This window comes from Podarcis filfolensis (genome assembly GCF_964270895.1).
Source record: "Podarcis filfolensis genome assembly, chromosome: 9".
In the NCBI taxonomy this organism is placed as follows: domain Eukaryota; kingdom Metazoa; phylum Chordata; class Lepidosauria; order Squamata; family Lacertidae; genus Podarcis; species Podarcis filfolensis.
Genome location: NC_139610.1, coordinates 5,082,229 through 5,107,360, shown reverse-complemented (window position 1 = coordinate 5,107,360; position 25,132 = coordinate 5,082,229). Strand labels below are relative to the sequence as shown.

The following is a 25,132-nucleotide window of genomic DNA, read 5'->3' as shown; positions in this document are numbered from 1 at the left end:
TCGCGCCGTCATACACTCCAGCGTCATACTGTCTCCAACGTCCTTGCCACTTCTCCTACTGCTCAGCTCCAGCTGTTGTCAAAGCTCATGACCGTACACAGATAATGGGAGACTGATTTCAGGGGCAATTTTTTGCGCCACCCCTCTTCCTCTCTCCCTTGTTGGGGGCAGAGGAACTGTTCACTCATAAATCCGTTCTATCCTGTTTCTGCATTATTCTCGGGTTTTTTAAAAATAGACATGAAAAGCTACATTTAAATACTCTTCTTCTCGAAATATGTATCATGAAATTGCATTTTGATTAGTCTCCCAACAATGTAAGTACAACTGTTTGCACACAAGGTGATTTCTCCTCTCCGCCACCGCAGAGAGTGAGGCAAAGAAAATCAAATGATTTTTGAGTCTTTCCTTGCACTTTAGACAAAGTGGTCTAAGGACCTTTGATCCCTCATTTTTTCAAAGCTGCCGTGTGCTTTGGGAAGGGGACTGCATCTGCCCCTGGGAGTGAAGCAACATAACGGTGTGCTGTCATTTCCAGGGTCCTTGAACAGAAAATAGTTGGCTGCCCTAAACTGAGCATCCCAATTCAAATAAACTGTCTAGAATCTAGAAAAAAAATTCACAAAGCAAGACCACATTTTATTTCATTAAGAAACACCCAGTTGTCTAGATGGCTCACCTCCTACACTGATTAAACTCTTCATAATTACATTACATTTTTTTATTTACCTGGAAGGAAGAGGCAATCCTAGGATATGTAATTTCTGTAAAATAGATAAATATTGTATTTTCAGGAGCACTGCAAAAGAAACTAAACATTGGCTTTCGATATCATTTTCTCCAATAAATTCATCATTCTCTCTTGCAGCTGCAGGCTCTGAACTTGGATGATGTTCTGCTGATCCAGAATCCTTCTTACTTCCCTGCAAGTTTCTTCCATTGCCCTACTCAGTTTCTTTTGTTCCTCTAGCATTGCTTCCATTAACTTTAGTTTCTTCTTTTGAAAGCTACAACTCTGCATTTTCCTTTTCTTTATGGGCCTCTCTTCAGCTCTGAAAAGCAAACATTTCGGCATTAAATCTGCTTTTGTGATCTGCTATATCACATGGTTGGGTAATATCTAATGTTCACCTGGACTGGGCAAAAGCAGGGCTGCTCTACACATGCATTCACTTGAACTCAAGAAAAGCCTTCCATGCTGTGAGGACCCTGGCAATGCAAGGGAACACTCCTGTAGTTTCTCAAATTTCTCTCAAACTCGTTGGGTATTCCATGCTCCCCTACAACCCAGCTGGAAGCATTATTTGATATACTCACCCAGCCCTTGGCATTGTTTTCACAGGGAATACTGTTTGACAGCACATCCCACCAACCCAAGGTCCCAAGCCACCTCCTCCCACCTGAAAATAATGCTTTATATAACATAGCCAGAGGGCTGGCTATGTTAGGCAGTGTAAACAACATAACAATTTACAATTTATTTATTTATTTATTTACGGCTATTAGCCCATAAAATATGCACAAACATAAAAACACAGGGACATAAAAACAGATAAAAACAGATATATCCGACATTGAAGGGTGGGTCATTGAGCAGAGCCAAGTGACAGCTTGGGGCCAGGAGATAGAGTCTTCGGCACCTTAAAGACTAGCAAGTATATTATGCCATATGTTTTAATAGACTACAGCCCACTTCACTGTAGCTGTTATCTTCTGTTGTTAGTTGTATATGTACCTAGTGTGGAGAAAACAACGCAAGGAGTGATGAGAGAAAAGAAATGCAAAAAACCAAAAACAGTCTAATTGTATTGTTTAGGGTTTGGGGTGGGGTCAGTCTGGATGAAACCCTGGTTTGCCTTCCAGGCCTGCAATCCTAAGGGGATGTAAGGGGAAGCTTGACAAACTAGTTCCTTTGGCGAGGTGGGCTTTTCTCCTCCGCCCCACCCAAACTGGCTGCTACATAGGTGAACAACAGCCAGAGTTGTGTGTGAGAATTGGAAGCTGGAGAGACAGAGATGTGCATGATCTGTGCCGGATCTTAAGTTTTGACTAGTGGAGGAACCAGATCTGTTGGGGCATTAAAGCTGTTAATCCTTCTTATGCTCAGGTTGTATATATGTGTAAATGAAACCACATATCCTAAACACACCACCACTGACCTTCATTCTCAGGAAACTGAACCCTGGAAAAAGCACTTGGAACACCTGGAGTCTGTCACTGCATAGAGATTGTGGTGGAACATAGCAGTATCTTTTAATGAAAAACTTTGCATATTTAAAATAATTTATAATAGAAGAGTACTAGGGGTCTAAAAGGATCTAGGTGTCTTAGTAGACCACATGCTTAACATGAGTCAACAGTGCAATGCAACAGCAAAAAAGCTAATGATTCTCTAGGCTGCATCAACAGAAGTCTAGTGTCCAGGTCACGGGAAGTAATAGTACCACGCTATTCTGCCTTGGTCAGACACCACTTGGAATACTGTGTCCAGTTCTGGGCACCACAATTTAAGAAGGATATGGTGACCTGCTAGAACATTGGTAGGCAAACTAAGGCCCGGGGGGGGCGGATCCGGCCCAATCGCCTTCTAAATCTGGCCCATATACGGTCCGGGAATCAGCGTGTTTTTACATGGTGGTGAGGTGGTGAGATTCCTGCATTGCAGGGGGCTGGACTAGATAACCCTTGGGGTCTCTTCCAACTCTATAATTCTATGGTTCTATGACTCTTAGGGTAGATGTAGATCAGCATGTCAATCATGTTTTTATTGACAAGCTGTTCATTTGAAACCTTCATCACATGATGACTGAGAAAATTCCTCTGACCTCTGTCATTCCTTTCATTTCCAGTTTAAATAGACAGAAATGCTCTCAGAAATTATAGAATGGAATTAGGTAGCAAGTGCCCCCTTCAAAAAACAAAAGATAATTTCCCCCTCCCAGCCCAAATATAGTTAGTGCTCAAATGCATACAGAAGCTTGATGCTCCATTGACTTGCACATCAAAGGTTTTTTGTCAATGAGCAATTGAAGGGTTAAAGTAAAATCATTACACACATGCATATTGCGAACAGATATTATTCATTTCCTTTGGAAACTAAAGGGTGACAACAATAATTATCTGAGCATGCACAAAGGTGAAGGAATTTGGTTGCTTAGTCAGGCGAACCATGACTAAGGTGCAAGTTAATATCAAGTAACTCATAATTAATCTTGGTTTGAATTATTAATTATTTTTTAAAAAAGGATCAAAGTCATGGTTTGTTATAAGTTTGAGAATTACAATTTCTGTCCAGTGAATTCTATCTAGTGAAAGATAGAACTCAAAATAAGTCACTTTATGAGTTTTGTCAGGGTCACTAGTCTTGACATTCATGGTCAAAATACCCCTTGAGTCTTGGTAGCTGGACTACCTTTTTAATTACTTACTACATTTACAGTATATGTTGTCTGTGTCAATGCACTCAAGGCAACTCACAGTTTAAAACAACGGCTTACAAGTAACTCAGTGCAATACAAAAAGGAACAGACAGTGAGGGAAGAGAAAAATAAGCCTGTGATGGTTTTAGGAGGGGAGGATCAGATGGTCCAATTGATGGGGGAGACCTCACTGTATCACTTCTCCCCTGATACAGCAAGAGTTGCTGATGGAGATGGTCTGGAATCCCACAAAACAGAGCCTATAATTTTTCACATTAAAAGACAGCAACCCTTTGCATACATCTGACTTAAACTAGAACTACTACTAGACCCTTCACAGCTGAAGAAAACAGAGAGCCCCTGAAGCCCCCAAATTAAGTGGTCCTTAAAGAAATAGATTTTTGCAGCTTTATCCTATATCCCACATAGGGCCCAATATGTAAGATATCAAAGTAATATATAACTGTTACCTTAACTTATAAGAAAGTAAGCTGGAAGAGCTCTCAGAATGCTCATCTTCAAAAAATTCTTCTCTCCCTTCATATGTGAACTGGTTATAAGGCAAATAGAGTGGAGTAGACTTGGCGGATGGAGACTGTGATGCCTCAGTCTGGGATGTTGAAGGACCTGGCAGCTGACTGTCATGCATTTTCACATCATTGTGCTCTGACACTTTAGAGAGTATTCTATCAATGGTTTTAAAGTAAGGCCAATCAGGTGCAAGCGTTTCACTATCAGTCATACATTTTAATTTCCTGCAATGAAAGAAATAATCATGAAAACTCAGATAGTAATTTCATGCAGGTTTCAAAAATTCTACTATAAAAATATGTGTGTGTGATAGGAGGGATGTAAGTTGAGCTGTTAATATGTGCACATGATAATCTGTTCATTAATTGTGCACATTTCCTGGTCAGTATACATAATCTCCAAAAGGTCCTAAGGAATGTGCATATCTCAAATGCATTTGGCACATCATCCAACTGGCCTTGGAGAATGTGCGTATCTCAACTGATTAATTGACTTCCAACTGAACTCCCATTCAAGCAAACCAAATACTTGTTTCCATTTCTGACTCCAAACTTTTGAAAGAGGCAACGGTTTCTAGAAATTGTCAGTTCTGCTGAAGACGCCAGAAAAGAACACTTTGACAGAAAATGCTATTCAAGCACACAAGTGTTTGAAGAAGGGTCACTCCCATCATTTTCCAACCTGGGCCTTAAGGTCCATGGGAGATAAACTGCTGTAATTCTATCAACAACTATGGTTAATAGCATGACAACATGGAGCAGGACCTCCCCGCTTTCCGGTTGTTAAATGAAAAAATACAATTGTCCTCCACATTAGAAGCTTTTTGGTATTATGAAACACCTTCAGATGTTTGGGGCCAGCTGAACTAATTAATTCTCTTTTTACTGTTATGCTGGTTGTTTTTTATGAGACGTACTGGTTTTATATTATGTTCCATAGTCTTTTAATATAATACTGCGTATCGTCCTGTGAACCTTCTGGTTGAAAGGTGGATTCTAAAAACAATAAATAAACAATTTAGCAGAAATTTTCTAAGGCAGCATGGTGGACTATCACAAGTCCCCATGTCTTGATCAGTGGGCTGAAGTGTATTCATACAGGGTGGGCATTCCTCTTTATTTAATTGAGGAATTTAGAGCACACCCTTATTTTAAAAATAAATCTCAGAGCAGGTCACACTATAAACATCATAAACAATAAGACCAAACAGATCAACTTCTGTATAACACAATAACAAGATTAGCACATCCATAAGGAAAGGCCACCTCTACCTAAGCAAAAGCCGGAGTGAACAGATGATCAGAAGAATCTTTATTTGCATCAGCCACTAGCTGTAGCAATAAAATAAAATGCACTGAAGACAGAGGTTAATGCTTAACTATACAAGATACGTTTTGGAGGTTTCCATCAATAATCAAGTAATAGATCTTATTCTAATTGCCCCTGCTAATTTTTTTTGCAGTTTTTGCTGTCACATGATCATCTTGATCTGCTAGAAAAAAGGACAGAGTAGCAAAGGTTGAGCGCCCAGGCATGGACAATAGTAGAGGGGTAAGAACCTCACTCCTCAAAACTTTATAAAGAGTGCAAGCCAGAAGCACATGAGCCACTGACTCAATACTGCCATCTCCACAGGGATATAACTGTTTTTCCAGCGGAATTTTTTGAAATCGACCCTCAAGTACACCTGAAGGCAGTATATTCAATCTTGCAAAAGTGAAAGCGCACCTGTATTTTGGAATGGTTAAATTTTGCAAATCGGGTTCCAAAGTGTCAAAACGACTAGGTGGAAAATAATCATACCATGGACAAAATTTCCTTATTGTGGCTAAATTATTCTGTCGCTCAATATAATATAAGCACTGTCTAATTACCATATTTTTTGCTCTATAAGACTCACTTTTTCCCTCCTAAAAAGTAAGGGGAAATGTGTGTGCGTCTTATGAAGCGACTGCAGGCTGTGCAGCTATCCCAGACAGTGGCGTAGCGTGGGGGTGCAGGGGGGGGCCGGCCGCACCGGGCGCAACATCTGGGGGTTAGGGTTAGGGTGCGCAAATCCACGGGTTAGGGGGCGCAAATTACTTGCCTTGCCCCGGGTGCTGACAACCCACGCTACGCCACTGATCCCAGAAGCCAGAACAGTAAGAGGGATCGCTGTGCAACGATCCCGCTTGCTGTTCTGGCTTCTGAGATTCAGAATATTTTTTTTCTTGTTTTCCTCCTCCAAAAACTAGGTGCGTCTTATGGTCTGGTGCGTCTTATAGAGCGAAAAATACAGTAAATTATTTGCTTTACAGAAGCCCAGTGTTAATAACTGTTGTGGTGATAAACCAGAAAAGTAAAGCTTTTGGTTGACAATTTTAGTCCAAGCGCTCTCATGGCAATCTTGCGAGACTAAGGGTTGTAGACCAGTGGGGTTTAAATTTAAAGGTAAAGGTAAAGGGACCCCTGACCATTAGGTCCAGTCGTGGCCGACTCTGGGGTTGCGGCGCTCATCTCGCTTTATTGGCCGAGGGAGCCGGCGTACAGCTTCCGGGTCATGTGGCCAGCATGACTAAGCCACTTCTGGTACTATCAAGTAGTAGTACTGCTCTATTCTCCGTGAGTCAGATCACACCGTGAGTTGTGTGCCTAGCTATGTGTGCCACAATTCAAGAAGGGTATTGACAAGCTGGAACATATGCTTAGGAGGCCGACCGAGATAATCAAGGGTCTGGAAACCAAGCCTTATGAAGAACAGTTGATAAGAGGAGACTGAAAGGAGATATGTTAGCCAGCTTCAAATATCTAAAGGGCTGTCACATGGAGGATGCAGCAAGCTTGTTTTCTCCTGCTCTGAAGAGTAGGTTCCATACCAATGGATTCAAGTTACAAGAAAGGAGATTCCAACCAAACATCAGGAAGAACTTTCAGGTAGTTTGACAGTTTGACAGTGGAACACACACCTTTGAGAGGTGGCGGACTCTCCTTCCTTGGAGGTGTTTAAGCAGAGGTTGCATGGTTTTTTTAGTTGCGATTCCTACATTGCATAGGATTGGACTACATGACCCCATGGTCCCTTCCAACTCTACAATTCTCTGATTCTAGGATATGTGACGAAGCCATCAAAAAAACTAAAAAGACCAACAGCACTCTAAGGAATGGGGACAATTTTGCCTAGCAGATTGCTTCCCCCAGTACAGACCAAGCCCTTCTGATGAAATCCTAGTAGTCGTCTAAGGACCAGTGGATTGTCCCTTGGTGACAGCAGATGAACAGACTTCTTTGGTGGCAGCACTGGTCCTTAGGAATGACCTCAGATGGGTTGAGGGAGCAACCAGCAACCAGCTTTAAGCACCTCTTAAAGTCATATATTTTTGCACAAGTTTTCCTAGACACTGATTCTCAGTTTTTATTTTTTTGTTTATGTACTGCTCCATTTTACCTACATTATACGGCTCTGCTCTTTTTATTTAGCTTTTAAGAAGTCTTATTTGAATGCTGTTATTGTATTTTATTTAGCTTTTAAGAAGTCTTATTTGAATGCTGTTATTGTATTCTTATATGAATTTTATTATTTTTCTGGTTATACTTTATGTAAACTGCTCAGAAATTTCTTTTTATACTGAGCAGCATAAGAAATGTATGATTAAATAACCTTTCAATAACTACAAATAACTTGAGTTCCTACACTCAGTTGTGAGTATTCAAGTCCTGAGTAACGAAGCAATGTTACATGCATGTGTGAACTGTAAGAATCCTATGTGAATCCTAGGGTCCTAGGCTTTACACCTGCCGTTTCATATATAGTTGATGCTTTTCAAAGTACCAAGTGCAAAAAATAAATAAATAAAATAAAGTATATACACATTCCAGTTTCTTTCCATTCAAAATATAGCATTCCTGTCTCTTGGATTCTCTTTTTATTATTATGCTATTTTGTTTGCTAATACTCTACTTGACCTGCTGAATGAAAACAAGATTAATCTCTTGAGGCTTGTAAAAAAGCTTTCAAAATAAATTATAAATAACATTGCTCATGTGCCAATCGGTGGCTAAAGGGGAGAGAGGAGCAAAAGTGCAGTACTTAAGTTGTGTCTCTGCTATGAATGAATTATTCAAATAGAACAGAAAACTGGTAAAATATTCAAATGCAACTTTCTGAAGCAATTTGAGTGAGTTCTCTCTCTCCAATTACGACATCAAAGAATCCACACTGAAAAGCATAGCAAGGATCTAGATAGTGAACTCTACTTCATCACCCAGTGATGTTTTTGACGTTTAAAAAAATATAAATCACATTTCATGAAGTTTGGAAATTAGATATATAAGGATGCTTTATACAGAGCTTTTGAAGGGGTGAAAAATGAGGTGCCAGTACAAAATGGCTGCCATGGGCAGCAACAAAAGAGGTGACGATACTCCATTCCAGTGAGTTCCATCCCTAAAAAAAGGACCTCTTGAGACGGGTGACACCTCTTTCCCTTTCCCACCTCCTGTGCTGTACAACCTATCGCTAGAGGGCTCAGATTTGGGGCTGGTTGTCAGTCTTGAACCTAAGCATTTTATTGCTCCATAGCAGGATAAAGGATTCTCAGAAGGTGGCGAAAGGGAAAGAAAGATGTCCTTTCTTCTTTCCTTCCTTCTCAATATCCTTGTAAATAGAACAGAGAGTAGAAATGTGAAGAGTGGGGGACAACAAATAAGATTGGGGTCAAATGGTTCCTGGTCTTCTTTTTCCCTCTGATGGTTTTATTTCTTTTTCCCAGTGGAAAAAGTTGGGAAGTTGGAAATCTGGAGGGATTTGTAATCTTATTTTATCTTTTAGAATAATAGATGAAAGGTTTTTTTTTTAAAAAAGAACAAAATTGTTTTAGATACCTTTTACTTCTACAAAACGGGTTCTAATAACAAGGGTTTCTAGTAACATTGTAAAATAATATATAGTACTAGGTAATTTAAATACCCATATACTATAGACTGCTCCTCCATAAACAACAACGTATATGTCAGTTTCACATGTGATCATTCTATCCATTTTCTCAATTAACATGTAATTTCTTCCCCCAAAGTTCCAAACAAAATTCTTACTGAAAAAAGCACTGATGGGGTATTTAATAAGATATTATCTTTTTTTTTAACAATCCAAGTCATCACTCCAAGCAGCTAGAGAGCTGCTGCCTCTGTTTGCACTACACACATTCAAAATAGGGCTGCAAATTCCTCTGGAACAAAGAGATGCAAGGATGTTGTTGTCCCTCCCAGGGATAAAGTAAGGAAAAAACATGGCTGCCTCCATTTGCAGCCTCTAACAACTTACTTGTAAATATATACATTTGTAAAATTTAATTAAAAGTAACCTCCAGACCACCTTGTCAAATCTGTTCAAGGGCGGATTCTGGAAGATAAATATGTTCCTAAAAAGGTAAAGGTAAAGGTACCCCCTGCCCGTACGGTCGTGTCTGACTCTAGGGTTGTGCGCCCATCTCACTTAAGAGGCCGGGAGCCAGCGCTGTCCGCAGACACTTCCGGGTCACGTGGCCAGCGTGACGAAGCTGCTCTGGCGAACCAGCACCAGCGCAGCACACAGAAACGCCGTTTACCTTCCCGCTAGAAAGCGGTACCTATTTATCTACTTGCACCCGGGGGTTCTTTCGAACTGCTAGGTTGGCAGGTGCTGGGACCGAACGACGGGAGCGCACCCCGGCGCGGGGATTCGAACCGCCGACCTGACAATCGGCAAGTCCTAGGCACTGAGGCTTTTACCCACAGCGCCACCCGCGTCCCCTCAATATGTTCCTATATACACGTTAATCCAGAAGGTGTGGATCAGGTGGGCTGCATTGGAATGTGCACTGAGAAAATTCCTCAAGCTTCCTTAATGCGCTTGCTACTGCATCTCTAACTCTGGATATACCATATTTTTCCGTGTATAAGACCAGGTTTTCTCCCTTAAAAGGAATGTAAAAAATAAGGGGGCGTCTTATACATGGATACATCTCTCCCCCCATTTTCTTAAATCTAAGTCCCCCAAAATAGGGGGCGTCTTATACACGGGGGCGTCTTATAGATGGAAAAATACGGTATTTGCTGCTGTGCTATACTAGGGCTTATATATAACTCCCCATTTATGCAGGAGTTGTGTTACTAGGCACCACATGTGTCAGTCAGACGTGTGTCAGTCCGCCCGGCCCCCTTGCCGTGCCAAAATGGTGTGCGCATCAGTGGTCGTACATGTGCCCATCGCATGCAAATGGGGATTTGCCTGTACAGTATACCACTTTTTGACCAAAAGGGCTCCAAAGCAGTGGAAAACATATCAACATGAAAGAAAAATGCCATAAATAAATCAAAATAACACAAAATACCCATAAATCACACTGGATATGTGTTAGGAACTCCAGCAACCCCTGCAGCAAGAAACAAAAAAGCACCAATCCAGCCACCCCTCTCTCTCTAGCACACCTGGGGTGTCTCTCCTGCCTCTCACACAGGTTCCACTAACAGAAACCACTTCTGTTTCGTACTGCAGCCAACCAGCCAACAAAATACTCATTAACTCCACGTTACAATAACCAGAGCCTGGAGAGAAAAGAAACACAAACCCAGCATGGAATGGTTGGGTGATGGGCAGGATCCACAAGAACAGGCTCACATGCTGGAGTGTGGAGCAACTCTTCTCCCTCTCCTAACATCTCTACCAGCTGATAATTAACATTCCAGACAACTCAACAGGTTTCATTTTATTTTTTAAGTCAGCAAAACTCAAAAGGGTCATGCTGTCAAAGCTGCTCCACCACATCATGTCAGCTGGCTGCTTTACAGCAGCCTTCCTCAACCTCGGCCCTCCAGATGCTTTGAGACCACAATTCCCAGCATCCCTGGCCACTGGTCCTGCTAGCTAGGGATCATGGGAGTTGTAGGGCCGAGGTTGAGGAAGGCTGCTTTACAGCTGAGCAGGTCCAGTCCTGAAGAGCGTCACAGCTGCCCAGAACACCCTCACTGCCTTGCCAAAGAGCTGGTCTTTGCCGCAGGTGCTTCTCAACTAGGCAAGCAAGGTTACTGGGCGGTGGAAGGTAATTTGTAATTATTTTGCTTGAATAAGCTGAGGCACTTATATGTTTAAATTTAATAAGTAGAGCAAAACAATGCCCTTTTCAATTACGGGGTCAGAGTGACCACAATTGAAAACCTGATGATGATTCTTCCCCCCTCTCTCACAGTCCTCCTAAAACAAAACTTGAAATAACAGTGGGTCCTCATTATTATTAATTATTAGAATTATATACCAGATCCTTCCCAGCCACTCCGCAATTCATGCTACCTGTTCAAGAAGAGAGTCTGAGGGCGGGAGGTGGCAGCTCTGATGTGGAACTCTCACTTTCTCTATCCACAATGAACCACAACAGAAAACCAAAGTGCACAGAATTCTTACACATTTATATGTTGCACGTGGGCTTATTGCAGGATCTACAGCATATTTCTAATACCTAGTTTTCTCTGGTTTATCTATAAAAAAGTTGAACTATGTAAATCTTAAGCACTTAGCTCAAGTATTAATTGAGAGCGTGGGATGACTCCTCACCCAAGCAAGGACCTTTCCTCGTGTGCCGCTGCCTAACCAGTAAGAGGGAAGATTTATGGCCTGATACTCACCACTTGACTCTTCTTGCATCACTGCTTGGTTCTTCAATTATATGCATGCATCTGGTTGTAAAATTAAACATTACAAATGCTAACAAGTGTTACAAATGTCCTGTTTATCACTTTTAAAAATTCCATGCATACTTGATAGTGCTTTTTGGCGATATTTGATTGTGAACATGGAAAAGAGGAAGCACTAAAAGTGGTATTTGCCATAAGTATCTCTCGGGAAGAGGCCCATCTAGATCACTCCATTTTGTAAACAGCAGGATGAATAATGATTGATATTTCCACCTTCTCTTGTGAACTAGAACAGTCTCAGCCACAGCTGAATGCAATAAGGCGGTGGGGGAAGAAACTGCAATTCCTCTAGTAATCTCTACTTCTGGACTATAACAGGCTTTGTAGAATCTCAGCTATTGGACTGAAGCAGAGCTCTTCAGAACATTTCAGCATTCTTGGAAATTAATTAAGGTATTGCTGTATGTGTCGAGATTACCATTCATATACAAGAGCCATAATATTTAAACTTGAATGTTCAGTCTGCAAATATTTTAGATGCCTTTGTTTTTAGCATAGTTTAAGTTTATAAGCAAAATAAATAGAGTGATTTAAACACACTATGATGTTCTCAATTCCAGTTACCGTATATTCTGGGTCCCGACCCAGTGGTTAAGGTACTGTCGTGGTCAGAGGGCAGCGTCAAAGCTCCCAGAATTTACTTTCAAAACATTTTAGTATATTTCTTTAAAATATGGATTATATGTGTATGAGAGATAGTGTTTGTTGATATATTTCTATGCATACACATTCATGTGTTGTGTGACAGAAAGACATGGAGCATGTTCACCTCTTTTTCCTTTATGCTTTGGGGGCCATCTCAATTTATGAACCAAGGGTGGGCCTTCAGACTAAAAACTTCAGCCCACGTTTTCTGGATTTCTCACTCTCTTGTCAGACTAAGGGCACAAACTATCTGTTTCAGAGTGTACCTCTGTAAATGATACTGGTGCCATCCTGCAAGGTGATATGTAAGTGAAAACATATCATTTTGAGAATATTCACCATTTCATGCAAAACACATATAATAACTTAAGAGGTCACCATCTTAAGATGATCTAGCCAAAAGTGAAAATGAAGACACAATTTTATAAATGCTAATAGGGAGTTGCAGATTGCACAGCATATGGTTTAAATATAAAAATGATGTTTTAACCTAACCCACCCAGGCCCAAAAAGCCCAAAACAAGCAGACTTAACATGGATGCCTGTGACTTTTTTAAAATCACTATTTTTCTGCACTGAAAAGAGCTTAAATAAAGGAATCATGTATTTCAGATTGATGAATTATAGCTAACCTCCAACAGATCCATATTAGAGATTACATGTTGTCGCAAATTAGAACATAGCTAAAAGCAGATTTGGTAGTTCATGTCACATAGAAATAGGAAAATGCTTTTCAACACCATGCAAATATTTTTCTGTCCCTAGGCTGCAAATATTTCATTTTCCTAAGCTAACTTCCTCTCCTGATGGGCTCTAACTACTTCATTATCTCATTTCAGATACCTCAGTTTCCTCCCCCAGCTGGAACAGTGTTTACAGTGTGCACTGATTTCTGTCTGCAAATGTAATTGTTCCTTTGCTAATGCTAGCTACAATTATAGCAACGTGTGTCACTCAGTGGTGAGGCATGCAGTTATTTTAGTCCTCCGGAGGGTAACTTCCTCAGTCTGCGATGGCAAAATTTAGAGATTTTTTAACAATAATTATTTTATTTAAATTGTATTTAGTTTTTACATTTGAGAAGACCAGCTCAAAATTGATCTAAGCTGTGCCAGTGTAAAGTGCAAGTGCAAGCTAAAATAAAAACATAAACAACAATAATTCATACTATCTTTTGCATCCCCTTGTTTCATAAAAACAGTAATTAACAAAAACCACAGCCAAAGTTATGCTACCATTTGAAAGCAGTAAGGAGAAAAATAAGGAATGATAACGTGGTGCTGTTAAGAGAGATTTTTAAGAGCCCTATGAACAACCTTTAATCTTTCATCTGTGGTTTCTCTTTACAAGGTATTTTCAGAGAGGCAAAGAGCCTGATTAATATTTAGAAATCACTCAAATAAAAGGAATTAACTGAAGCTTACCTGTACTGGAATGTCATGTTTGTAATTTTTATCTTTATTTCTTCTCCATGTCGAATTTCTCCAGTCATTTCAAAGAGTTTGTTAGCCATTTTCTCATAAACTTTGGCATTCCTTTTAGTTTGTTTCAATTCATCAAAAAATTCTTCCCAAACCAGCATTAAGCCCCTCATTTCTGCATCAGTCCAGTTCCTGGCCCTCCTGTGCTTCTCAGTCTGAGAAGAAACAATATAACTGGGAATTTCTGCAGCAGCCATTCCTGATTGACCTAAAAGGGTTTTAAAAGAGAACACTTAATATAGATTTCAGTTTTTAGTTTAGGATTTTGCAGTGCAAGGCATGCATATGAAGCTACAGGATTTGAATGACAACAGAACACATGAAACCTCTTTGCAACAGCTTGAAGCTTGAGTGCACAAAATGGGGCCTACATCTGACAGGCAGGAATTTAGTTAAAAGCTTTTAAACAGAGAAACGTCATTTTGATGTCACGTTTCCATAGCAACAGAGCAACTGCATAAGCTACAACAACAAAAACCTTTTAACTGAAAGCCAAAGAATCAGGACAAAGTTGACAGGCCATCAATATTAAAGCTTTTAAACACTTTAGGTTTAACAAAAACAACAACAACAAAAGATCTATGCAGCCTTTGAGAAGCTACTTTTAAGTTTTTACTTGTTTTTAGATTTTTCCCCCTTACCTTTTAGGCAATCTGCTGCAAGCAGGGGGTCATGGCTGCTTGAATGAGCTTTTAAGTTGTGCCTTGACAGATTCACTAGGATGAGGGAAAGACATGTACACAAAAAAGACCCCTTTACAACAATTGTGTCTAAAAAGTCTCACACCTTTGTGGAAGCACAGTTAGCATCTGAAGTATATAACAGCAGCACTGAAAACAGTTAAGCAGCTAAAATGGTGCCAGATTCCTATTTCAGGAACATGCACACAGATTTGTGTTTACATATGTGTGTGCAAGGGAGAGAGAGCCAGAGGCCGATTTGGGCTCCAAGATGCTTGTCTGCTGCTAAGCAAACCCATCCAGCAGCCCTGTCAGCATGAATTTGCCTTTTGTAGGTTCAAATTACCACATATGTATTTGCAATCCGAACAATTTCAATGCTGTTTGGAGTCTTTTATTCAGCCGTGTGCTGCAGCCTCAAGACTGCAGCGGAGGCATTTTAAATCTGCCTTATGGTGAACCCATAAAGATTATTTACTGTGCAAAAGCAACTGGGAGTGGGGAGAACGGCATGAGGATTAAAAACTCTAAATAAATTGCTGTTTTTATGTCGTAGTTTTCTTCATATAGGAGGCTAGATCTTGTTCCCTGTTATAAGAGCAACGCGGCATCTCATTTCCCAAAGCACCATTCCAGAGTCTGCGCTGTGGCAAACATGATGGACTCAGCTCTGGTTTTAAGGTCCAGGCACTTTATCCAGTGAAGCAATGCTGACGGCTAATGCACAGCGCATTAATTCTCTGTATTAGAAAGGAAACTACCGTTCACATTTTGAAAGATAGCAGTGGGATGAAAAAAATGTGTGTGTATTCATTTTTAAGACAGCAATACAGACCTCAGTGCTGGGCGTTTCCTAGAGATTAATGGCAAGCAGAAAATAATGTACTCCATAGGCTGTTAATCCCCAGGAAAGGTTCTCACGTGCTTTAGTCCATACTTAAGTATCCTATACACTAATTACATGCTCAATCTGAACAAGCTGAAAAGCACAGGATCCTGAAGGAAGGGGAGGTCGCAAAATGCTTTTTTCAAGGCACAGACCTCCTGTCCTGTTGTATTCCTAGTTAATGGCTTTTCCTCCTTCACTGCAGCGCTTTAATGTAAGGAAGTCAGAATTAGGATTCCCTAGAGAAAAAGGTTTAAATGCTGTCCGAATAAAGAACACAATGAACTTTATTGATGAGTCACAGGTTCCTATAGAAGAATCTGGCACTCAAAAGGCACCTTTGGAGCAGCTACTGTCAGTGGTCCTGTGCAGAATAACCCTTTCAAGGCTGGCAAAGAGCACCGTATGCTGGCGGGTGTGTGTGTGTGTGCATATCATGGAGACCCAGTTGGGAGGCGTCATGTGACCAGGTGACAGATGGCAGCCAAGAGGAGGATTAAGTAGAAGCAGGGTCTCCTTTTCATTCTGTGTGTGCATTTCAGACTTTCCAAGCGTTGCCTCGGAAAGCACCAATGAGAACATCCAAATTTAACTGTGGCTGGCTTGGAGAAAAGATTGGGAGGTTTTTTCCAGGCCACTGTTGTGTAGATCTATCCAAATAAGGCATGGGTTGGGAAGGATTTGTACCCGCATCTTCTTGCAATTTAGCCAAAGGTACGTGAATGCCAGCATGTGTCTGACCCACAAATGTAAATATGCATTCTTCCCAAACTGCATGGGTTTGGATTCCTCCAGAACTGCAAAGTGGCTTACAGAAGAATATCTACGTATAGGCAGGACTTCTCAAAGTGTGGGCTGCAGGCCATCAGTGGCCCATGAGCTTCATTCTACGAGACCGCCTCTCCTGGTATGCCCCGCGGAGGACCTTAAGGTCCACAAATGACAACACTTTGGAGGTCCCAGGTCTCAAGGTGGTTAGATTGGTCTCAACTAGGGCCAGGGCCTTTTCAGTACTGGCCCTGACTTGGTGGAACGCTCTGTCACAAGAGACCAGGGCCCTGTGGGACTTGACATCTTTCCGCAGGGCTTGCAAGACAGAGCTGTTCCTCCTGGCCTTTGGTTTGGACTCAGTCTGACCCTTATGTTTCCCTCCCCTTACCGTTTTGATCTATGGGCTACTAATAAAATGAGGCTGCATTTTAAATTGCATTTTAACCTGTATTTTAAATTGGGTTTTTTTCCTATTATGCTTTTATTGTAATTTTACTGGTGTTTGCCACCCTGAGCCCGGCTCTGGCCGGGGAGGGCAGAGTATAAATAATAATAATAATAATAATAATAATAATAATAATAATAATAATTATTATTATTATTATTATTCTGATGGTCCATGATGGTGATTCTGCAGAGTGGTATAGCTACACATGAGAGAAGAGCAGTGTGTGTGTGTGTGTGTAGAGCAGCTGGCACAATTGCCGTGTGTGGGGGAAGAATTGTGGTTACGGCAGCTGCTCCCTTCTTATTCTGTGGGCCACCCAGCAGGTGAGCAGAACAAACTGGAAGTGGAAGCTGGTGGCAAGATGGTGGAAGCTCCAAGTGAGGGAAAGGAGCTCTTGAAAGGAGCAGAGAGTCAAAACATGTGGAAGAAGGAAGCCGTGAGAAAGACAGGAAGAAACTAAGAGCAAGTGCATGCAAAAGAAATGCTTTGGAATATTTCCTCATTTATTTCAGATAAACCAAATGACTTTTTGCTGATTGGAGGACATGCTGATTTTTGCACGGCTAAAATCCGGTTTTCTACTAACTGGCAATAACAAAGTAAAGTTACTGAACGCTACATTCAAAGGCCTAGTTTGCACATTACATTAAGTAGAGCTGAAAACGAACTGTAGTGTGAATGAGTTCTCACTCCACTCCTTTCTTGCTGGTTCTGCGCTGCCAGGAAGCAAATGACATCTGAACCCGCACTTGTGGTTTCCCCCAAGCAAACCAGAAGACCAGATTCAGACATCAAAACCCAGACTTGAGTCCTGGTGGTGTGGCAGGGGTGAGCTGTGTGGCAGCACTGTGAACCAGTACAATGTGCATTTACGTGAAACCACCACTTGTTTTCAGCTACGGTTTATATGACAGTGCTGGTCCACTTGTTTATAAGTTATTTAGAGGAGTAAGGAATACGACGGTTGAAATGATTCCTACTCAGTGAAATATCTACATAAACAAATCACAGATAAATCAGAATTGTGAAAAGTAGGAGAGGTTTGGAATAAATATTTAGAGAGTCCAATTATTTACTTGCTATGTTTATATACTGCCTTGTGCCAATGAATTCAAGCTACAATCCAAGCTTCCCTGATTACAACAGGGAAAAGAGGGTATGAAAACTTTAAACTAAATCCTGACAGGGAGGGAGACAATAGTACTGACAACAGGGGAACACCTGGTAATGGGGATAATAGCTTCATTGATGCACTAGAAACTGAGATGGTACTCCAAAAACCTACTAAAGAGCAAGAAACTACAAGAAGGAAGCCACCGGAGGGAATGATTAATGGTTTCAGTTTTCTCTATACTAATATTCACATTAAAAATCACAGTTACAGTAAAGTCAAAAGAAAGAACAAATAAGGCAATTATACAATCAAAACAAATCACTTTAAAACAAAGCACACAATAGTCAATTAGGACAGAGAGCAAATAATAAAGGTTTCTCAGAGCCCACCGTGCAAAGTAGAAGTCCACATACTTGAAAGATCCGGGAAAATAAAAAGTTATTTGCCTGACACTGAAAAAACAGGCGAGCCCCTCTGGAGATAGCATTCCACAATCTGAAATGCCCCTTTCTCTCACAGCCACCTGCTGTACCTCAGTTGGGGGGACGGGACATTTGAAGAAGAACCTGGCACGGTGGTCTCAAGGCTATTTATCCACAGTTATAACCCAGCATTTTCTATTTTGCATTCTTTTCAAACATAATCTGCTCTATCTGTTAATGGCCCATGTGGGATCTGTACATGTACGAGAGAGTGAAAGATATGATGCCAAATGAAATCCATGACTAAATGTAGGTTTTAAATCTTGGTCTGATTCCTTTAAATCTTGGTCTGATTCCTTTAAATCTTGGTCTGATTCCTTTAATCAGGCACCGCCACCTCCCTCTCGGGCCCCCAGTGCAGCCATTTTGTGACTTGTGCCCTCAACATTTTCACCAAGTTCCCAATGTGCCCTTGTGGGCCAAGGCGGTAGCCAAGCACCGTGTGAAAACAAATGAAGCTGGCAGACAGACTCACAGAACAGAGTTGCTGGAGAATGAGGAGGAAAGGGAGCTTGAAATCATAAGGAGAGTATTGCAGAGGATCCAGAAACCTACCACGGAAAACAGAAGTTGAGCTGAAAAGATCCATTGTCAATAGGCTAGGAGGGCTGGAGAGAAACTGTTTAACTCCTACGCCCTGGCTTAAGCAGGGAAAAGGATTGTTTTGTTTTACCATGGTATTTTCATACCCTAGTTGCTCTTATGGGTAATTACAAAAATGGTTTTAAAATCTGGGTGGGCTGGGAGGGGTTGTCTAGAAATTATAATAATTGTTTGCTGGTCATAACCATTATTTTAACAAAATAATAAGCACATTTCTTATTGGTTTAAACCTGGTCTGACGCCTTGATTTTCACCCCTCCTTATCAATTACAATGAGCTGCCTGAGATAGTAGTAAGATACTTAGGTCATCGGGCTGTTTAGTGGAGTTAGCCAAGAAACAAAGACTTATTCTTGATGATGCAATGAGGACCACCGGAGGGGTTAAGTTAGCTGGTTTGCTTGCCTCCTTTTCATGCTGCAGCCCATGCCCTCAAACCCCTGCTTCCACCTAACAACGTCATATACAACATGATCAACCAGCAACATTTTATAACAATTTTAAAAAGAGGTTTACAGTACATAAAGTGGCAGATGGGAATGCATGAACAAATAAATAAGATTTCAGAATGCCTACCTAAACAACAAAGCTCAAGAGATGGTGAAAACCCATTAAAGGAGTCACTGGATGGATCTCCTGGGGTGGAGCCGCTCTCAAGCTTAAGGGATGGGCAGGTTCCTACCCCATAAATGATGTAAGTTAAAAAGACCCACTAGACTGGAGAGCAAGAACACACTGCTGCCATCACCTCCCATATCCTGCCTGTGCTACCACATTTGGCATGTCTGGGGGTCTGCCACCCACTCACCTGAACATAACAGGCACCAGATTCTGATGATGGGGTGTTCTCCAGGACTCTGTCTCCAGTAGGGCTGCCATGCATCTGGACATTACCGGGATTTCAAAGGCAGAATTGACATCCAGGGGGAATTTCCCAAAGGCGGCGCTTTCTCCTGGATCTTGGGCAAGTCAATCGAAGAATTGTGTTGCTCCACGCCTTAGGGGTTTGTCTTAAAAAGGCTCAACAACTTTTAGGTTTTCCTTAAAAAGAACTCAACAATTTTAGGTGTCCTGGTTTTTACTTTTTGAAATATGGCAACCCTAGACTCTCCATGCTGAGTTTCTCTGTACCTATTGCAAAACAAATTGGCAAGGCCATGAAGCTGGCAACCCTCTAGTTAGTCATTTTGTCCGTCTGCATAGGACAGTCTGTACATTGCCGGTCCTGCCAGGTGTACCTGCTGCAGAACTGCCTGTGGATGAGAGAGGCACAGAGAGAGAAGGCTGCAGCATTTTGGGAGGTGGAGAAACCCAGTACAAACACATACCACAATTCCATCCTATGCAATCTCACACATTTCTATTTTCATTGTGAAATTACATTTCCTACATTTCTGAAATTACATTGTGACCCTTTCTTTGCATGTTTTGTTTGACACAACATCCAGTCTGAAACAGAGTTCGAAAAAGCTTGCCGACTATTTTGAAACTATTTTGGTTGGTCCTTAAAAAGATCTATCCCTGTTTGATTTTTTAAAAAATAAATTGTAGTGGAGCAATGCACCTGAAAAACATACATAAACAGCCCAATTCACAAAGCCTTATTTTTCTGGCCTTTTTCATTGCAAAATCATAATTATCTGTTACGTTTTTTAGGGCACAGGCCTGGATCTTTGGTGGAAAAACAATCAGATAGTGTAGCAGCTTAAATCTTCTAGCTACAGTAGTGCTCTTAACAATATCACCAGAGTGGGGTCACATGATATATCTGGCAGCCTTCTCCTTAACTTACCACCGTCAGTCTTTACACTGAACCCATTTTCATTCTGGATGCTTTTTAAAACCTACTTTCCTATTTAGTGAATTACCTGAAAGGCCTCGTCTGTTTTGAAAAGGTGACGGATTTATTTGTGTCCTGCAGCTTCTTTCTGTTCCCTCGCTCTCTCCAGCTGCCCAGTCTGATTTGTATTACAGCCAGACAGGGCCGTATGCTATGTATGTGTGTCTGCTAGACATTTACTTGCAAATATCTGGGGCCTCTAAATCCGACCAGCAGCCCTGGCTCCCGCTGCCCTAGGGGGCAATTATGGTGCTTTGTCTCACCCACAAGCTGTCCCTTCCGCTTGCCTGTGCATCAGCCATAAGGCACTCTGGGACTGGTAGTTCTTCACAGAGTATGTCACATAGTCAATAAGGCCTGCACCAGCAGTTGGTGTTTCCAGGAGACTGGAGAAGAAACTGACCATCATAGCGCCCCCCCCCCCGCCACCCCAAATTTGCCTTTTGCTGCCATCAGCCTCCTCTGGAGTGAGCCTATGGCAGGGGTAGGCAACCTAAGGCCCGGGGGCCAGATGCGGCCCAATCGCCTTCTCAGTCTGGCCCGCGGACGGTCCGGGAATCAGCGCGTTTTTACATGAGTAAAATGTGTCCTTTTATTTAAAATGCATCTCTGGGTTATTTGTGGGACCTGCCTGGTGTTTTTACATGAGTAGAATGTGTGCTTTATTTAAAATGCATCTCTGGGTTATTTGTGGGGCATAGGAATTCATTCATCCCCCCCCCCTGAAGTATAGTCCGGCCCACGACATGGTCTGAGGGACAGTGGACCGGCCCCTTGCTGAAAAAGGTTGCTGACCCCTGGCCTATGGGAACCAGCTGTATGCCACCCCCCCCTCAGAACTGTATGTAAGCCAGGCTCCTTAGCAGTGCCAGAAACATGGTTGTTGATTAACTCTTGTTCTGCTACATATTTATGCCTAGATGTTTTGTTTTGTTTTGTTTTGTTTTGTTTTGCTGAATTTATTCTGGTGTTTGCCAAACTCTTTATTTTCATCATTTTTTAATTTACTGGCATGGCGTGTATTTTGTATATTTGTATATCCAGTGCTCTGTATTTGGATGTTTTTGAGTGTTTGCTGTAAGCTGCTTTGGGCAAAGCTCGTTGTGGAAAAGTGACATATATGTAAACTCAGTCAAACTCAATAAATCACATAGGAAGGCACAAATCTCTCTCTCCGCCTCTGTTCTGGTTTAACTGCAGACCCAACACCCCATTCTGGGGAAGGGTGGGGCAGCAACTCACTGATCAAAATGTTGCTTGTTCTGCTGTAACACAGCTGCAGATTGGCTCCAACGTATCCGATAATCTTTGGATACAGGTGTCTACTGTAGATATACAATATGGGCTCTGCAATTTATTTATACTGCAATTTATCTCTTCCCCGTGGCAATGAGGCTGCAGCCCCCTGGATCTTCTGGCCCCAATAAGCATCAGACCCTGCCTGGCTCACATGTCTGGGCTCTGCATGGAAAGACAGTAATGAGTCGGTGTTAGGGATGGGACCTCCCAATAATTCTTGTGTTGCCCTTGACTTCCCACCCCTTTGTGAGGGAAGATGAGGCTGTAGTGACTGAGCCAATACAGTTCTTAATCCTTCACCCCATGTTATGTACTAACCTTGGATCCTAGAACAATAGGCAAGTAGGATCCTAGAATGGAACAACTGATTGGCTTGCAGGGAAAGACCAATCAGGCTCCAGGAGGAAGTTAATCAGCCTATTAGGCTGGTAGGATCGTAGAATGCAACAACTGATTGGCCTGCAGGAAAAGACCAATCAGGCTCCAGGAAGGAAGCAGAATCAGCCAATCAGATGGGACTCATTGTGTAAATAATGTATATAAAAGCCTGAGGTTTGGGGGGGGGGCAATTCAATCACTGTTTTACAAGCTGCAATAAAGAGCATGAAATCACTACTGGACTCCGAGTATATTTCACCCCAACAGACCACGAAATATAGCAAATAATTGTTGGTTTACAGATTGCGTTTTTTGGGGAGCACAATAAACCATGATCCCTGGCTTGGCTGTTAAGTTCGTGATTAGCGGGAAGGAGACAAACAGCCTGGAGAGATGATTTCACATTTAACCATGGTTTACTGAGGCATATGAACTGGGCAAGAGTGGCTTAACCTCAAAACAGAAATGTAGCAGAGTGTTATTACTGTATATTAATAAATCAAGTGAATCCATGGCAAAGATCTCAAAACACATGATCATAAGAGGAAGTGACACAAAAGGTGTAAATCATTCATAATGGCTTAGAGCAGGCATAGGCAAACTTTGCCCTCCAGGTGTTTTGGGACTACAACTCTCATCACCCCTAGGTAACAGGACCAGTGGTCAGGGATGATGGGAATTGTAGTCTCAAAACATCTGGAGGTCCAAGCATCCTTCCCAAACTCGGTGCCATCCAGACTACAATTCCCACCAGACCCAGCCTTGTAAGGCTATGAGGGACATTGTATGGATAAATAGGAAGATGGGCGGAAGGCAGTCATCTTTCTCTTTGTACAGTTCTCCAGGAAGAGGCTGCATTCCCAGCAAGCAGGAAACCAGCAGTTCCCATGCCTTTAGTGGACCTATTCTGCAAGTGATAATTAGTGGGAGGTTTTTAATCAAAATCTGAGTTGAAGAGAAATGGATCCAGAGTTTCTGCAGTAGTAGAGGTTGGGGAAACTCAGTCAGATGGGCGGGGTATAAATAATAAATTATTATTATTATTGTTGTTGTTATTGTCAAGGTATAGTGATCTAGCTTGAGAGGGCTGCTAGGTTGCAATGCCAGCCCACCCCCCAGGGGGTAAGGGTGGCAATGTTTAAAAATGATCTTTTAACATTAACAAGTACTGAGTAATTTACAATTTTCAAAAACAAGATAAAGAATGAGAAGGGGATTTTACATCAAGTTTCATGGAATCTCAATTCTATGGGTCATCAGGAAATATCTCATGTGCATCCTGTGCTATTTTTCTAAAAAAAAAGAGGTGCTGAAACTCACCCCTTGTTCTCTTTTAACAGCAATGGTGCCCACCTGAGAGGCACCAGTGAATTCTGTTGAATTCCAGCTGCAAAAAAAGCCCTGTGTGTATCTCTCATTTTCTTGTTCTGGAAGCAAGAAGTGTGAAAGTATAGGCAAGAGGCTTGCTGATGCTGCTTCCACTGGTCTCTGAACTTTATGCTTTCTTATTATCCCCCAGGGTTCCTGCATGCACAGCTGCATTTCAAGACAGAATATATGTCAACAAGGACTCCAGCATGCTTGCTACTGTCTATTTCTGAGACTCTGGTTAGAATTAATTTGCAAGAAAGCTTCCGCAGCAAATCTCAATCTCATCTGGAGAATTTCATAAGTAGGGAGGAGGCAAAGTTATCATCACATGGTCTTTAAACAGACATTGTTTATGTATCCATCTAGAACAGGTGAATTACCGTATTTTTCGCTCTATAGGACACACTTTTCCCCCTCCAAAAATGAAGAGGAAATGTGTGTGCGTCCTATGGGGCGAACACAGGCATTCGCTGAAGCCTGGAGAGCGAGAGGGGTTGGTGCGCAACGACCCCTCACTCTCCAGGCTTCAGGAAGCTATCCGCAAGCCTTCGGAGCGTGGCGGGAGTTCCCGCCAGGTTCCGAAGGCTTGCGGATTGCAGCCCCAAGCCCCAAACCCGGGGAGCGCAGCTCTGTGCACCCTGGGCTTCAGGCAGCTGTCTGCAAGCCTTCGGAGCCCGGCAGGGGTTCCCGCAGGGCTCTGAAGGCTTGCGGACAGCAGCAAGCTCCGGGAGTGAAGGCGAGGTTGTGCGCAACCTCGCCATCGCTCCCAGACCCGTGCTGCGGGCTGGGGACGGGGGAAGCTCGTGCTTCCCCAGCCCCGCGGCTAAAAACGAAGCCAAGACAGCTAGCGGGATCCATCCTGCTCTGTCTTGGCTTCTGCCAAAGCCATGCGCAGCCTCTCCTGGCTGGAGAGGTTGTGCCCGGCTAAAGAGGAAGCCAAGACAGCCAGCGGGATGGATCCCGCTAGCTGTCTTGGCTTCTTTGCTCTTTGGGGCTGGCGGGGGGGAAATAATTTTTTTTCCTTTATTTCCCCCCAAAAAACTAGGTGCGCCCTATGATCCGGTGCGCCCTATGGAGCGAAAAATACGGTAAATACTTCATAGCTTATAGAAGCATCTTGAGTGCATTCTTCTGTTCCTGAATGAACAGTCTCACCATCACCACGGAAAACAAAGGTATGCATATTGCACTCCTATCACTGCTACTTACAAAATATATTGTGCCCACATCTTATCAACATATATTTTCGGATACACACATATACACACACACACACACACACACACACACACACACACACACACAGTAATATTTTACAGAATATGGGCCATTAAACTCTGTATTGGCATTTATAAATGTGTAGAATTTTTTCTAAAACAGTAGCCTAACAGAAGTACTCACTAGAATCAACTCTGCTGGGGGGAGAAGTCTTTCTATTGTTAATTGTTTTTGTCAAAATGAAAACAAGAAAAAACAACATG

At 42.0% G+C, this 25,132-nt stretch overlaps 1 protein-coding gene across 10 annotated transcripts; it reads right to left on the bottom strand.

Moving 5' to 3' along the window:
• Positions 1 to 618: 618 nt before the first annotated feature.
• MSANTD1 (Myb/SANT DNA binding domain containing 1) lies at positions 619 to 23,790 on the bottom strand. 10 transcript variants are annotated; one of them, XM_083630730.1, is made up of 7 exons: positions 23,634 to 23,790; positions 21,846 to 22,064; positions 19,572 to 20,016; positions 13,724 to 13,988; positions 11,586 to 11,636; positions 3,890 to 4,174; positions 619 to 1,052 (listed from the first exon to the last, which is right to left on the bottom strand). In XM_083630730.1, the coding sequence occupies exons 4-7, from the start codon at positions 13,975 to 13,977 to the stop codon at positions 812 to 814; spliced, it is 831 nt and encodes a 276-aa protein (XP_083486856.1). In that variant the 5' UTR covers positions 13,978 to 13,988; positions 19,572 to 20,016; positions 21,846 to 22,064; positions 23,634 to 23,790; the 3' UTR covers positions 619 to 811. The 10 variants fall into 10 exon arrangements, with proteins under 10 accessions (XP_083486856.1, XP_083486859.1, XP_083486857.1 ...); XM_083630733.1 differs by having other exon boundaries at positions 19,572 to 19,722; XM_083630731.1 differs by lacking the exon at positions 23,634 to 23,790 and having other exon boundaries at positions 21,846 to 22,183.
• Positions 23,791 to 25,132: the final 1,342 nt, after the last annotated feature.

Excerpts from the sequence above, each read along its gene's own strand:
- MSANTD1 (XM_083630727.1), bottom strand. The coding sequence starts at position 15,928 with ATGTTCTCATTGGTGCTTTCCGAGGCAACGCTTGGAAAGTCTGAAATG. Across the intron at positions 11,637-13,723 it reads AACATGACATTCCAGTACAG|ATGCATGCATATAATTGAAG; the intron begins GTAAGCTTCAGT and ends TTTTACAACCAG. Across the intron at positions 4,175-11,585 it reads GATGCAAGAAGAGTCAAGTG|GAAATTAAAATGTATGACTG; the intron begins GTGAGTATCAGG and ends CTTTCATTGCAG.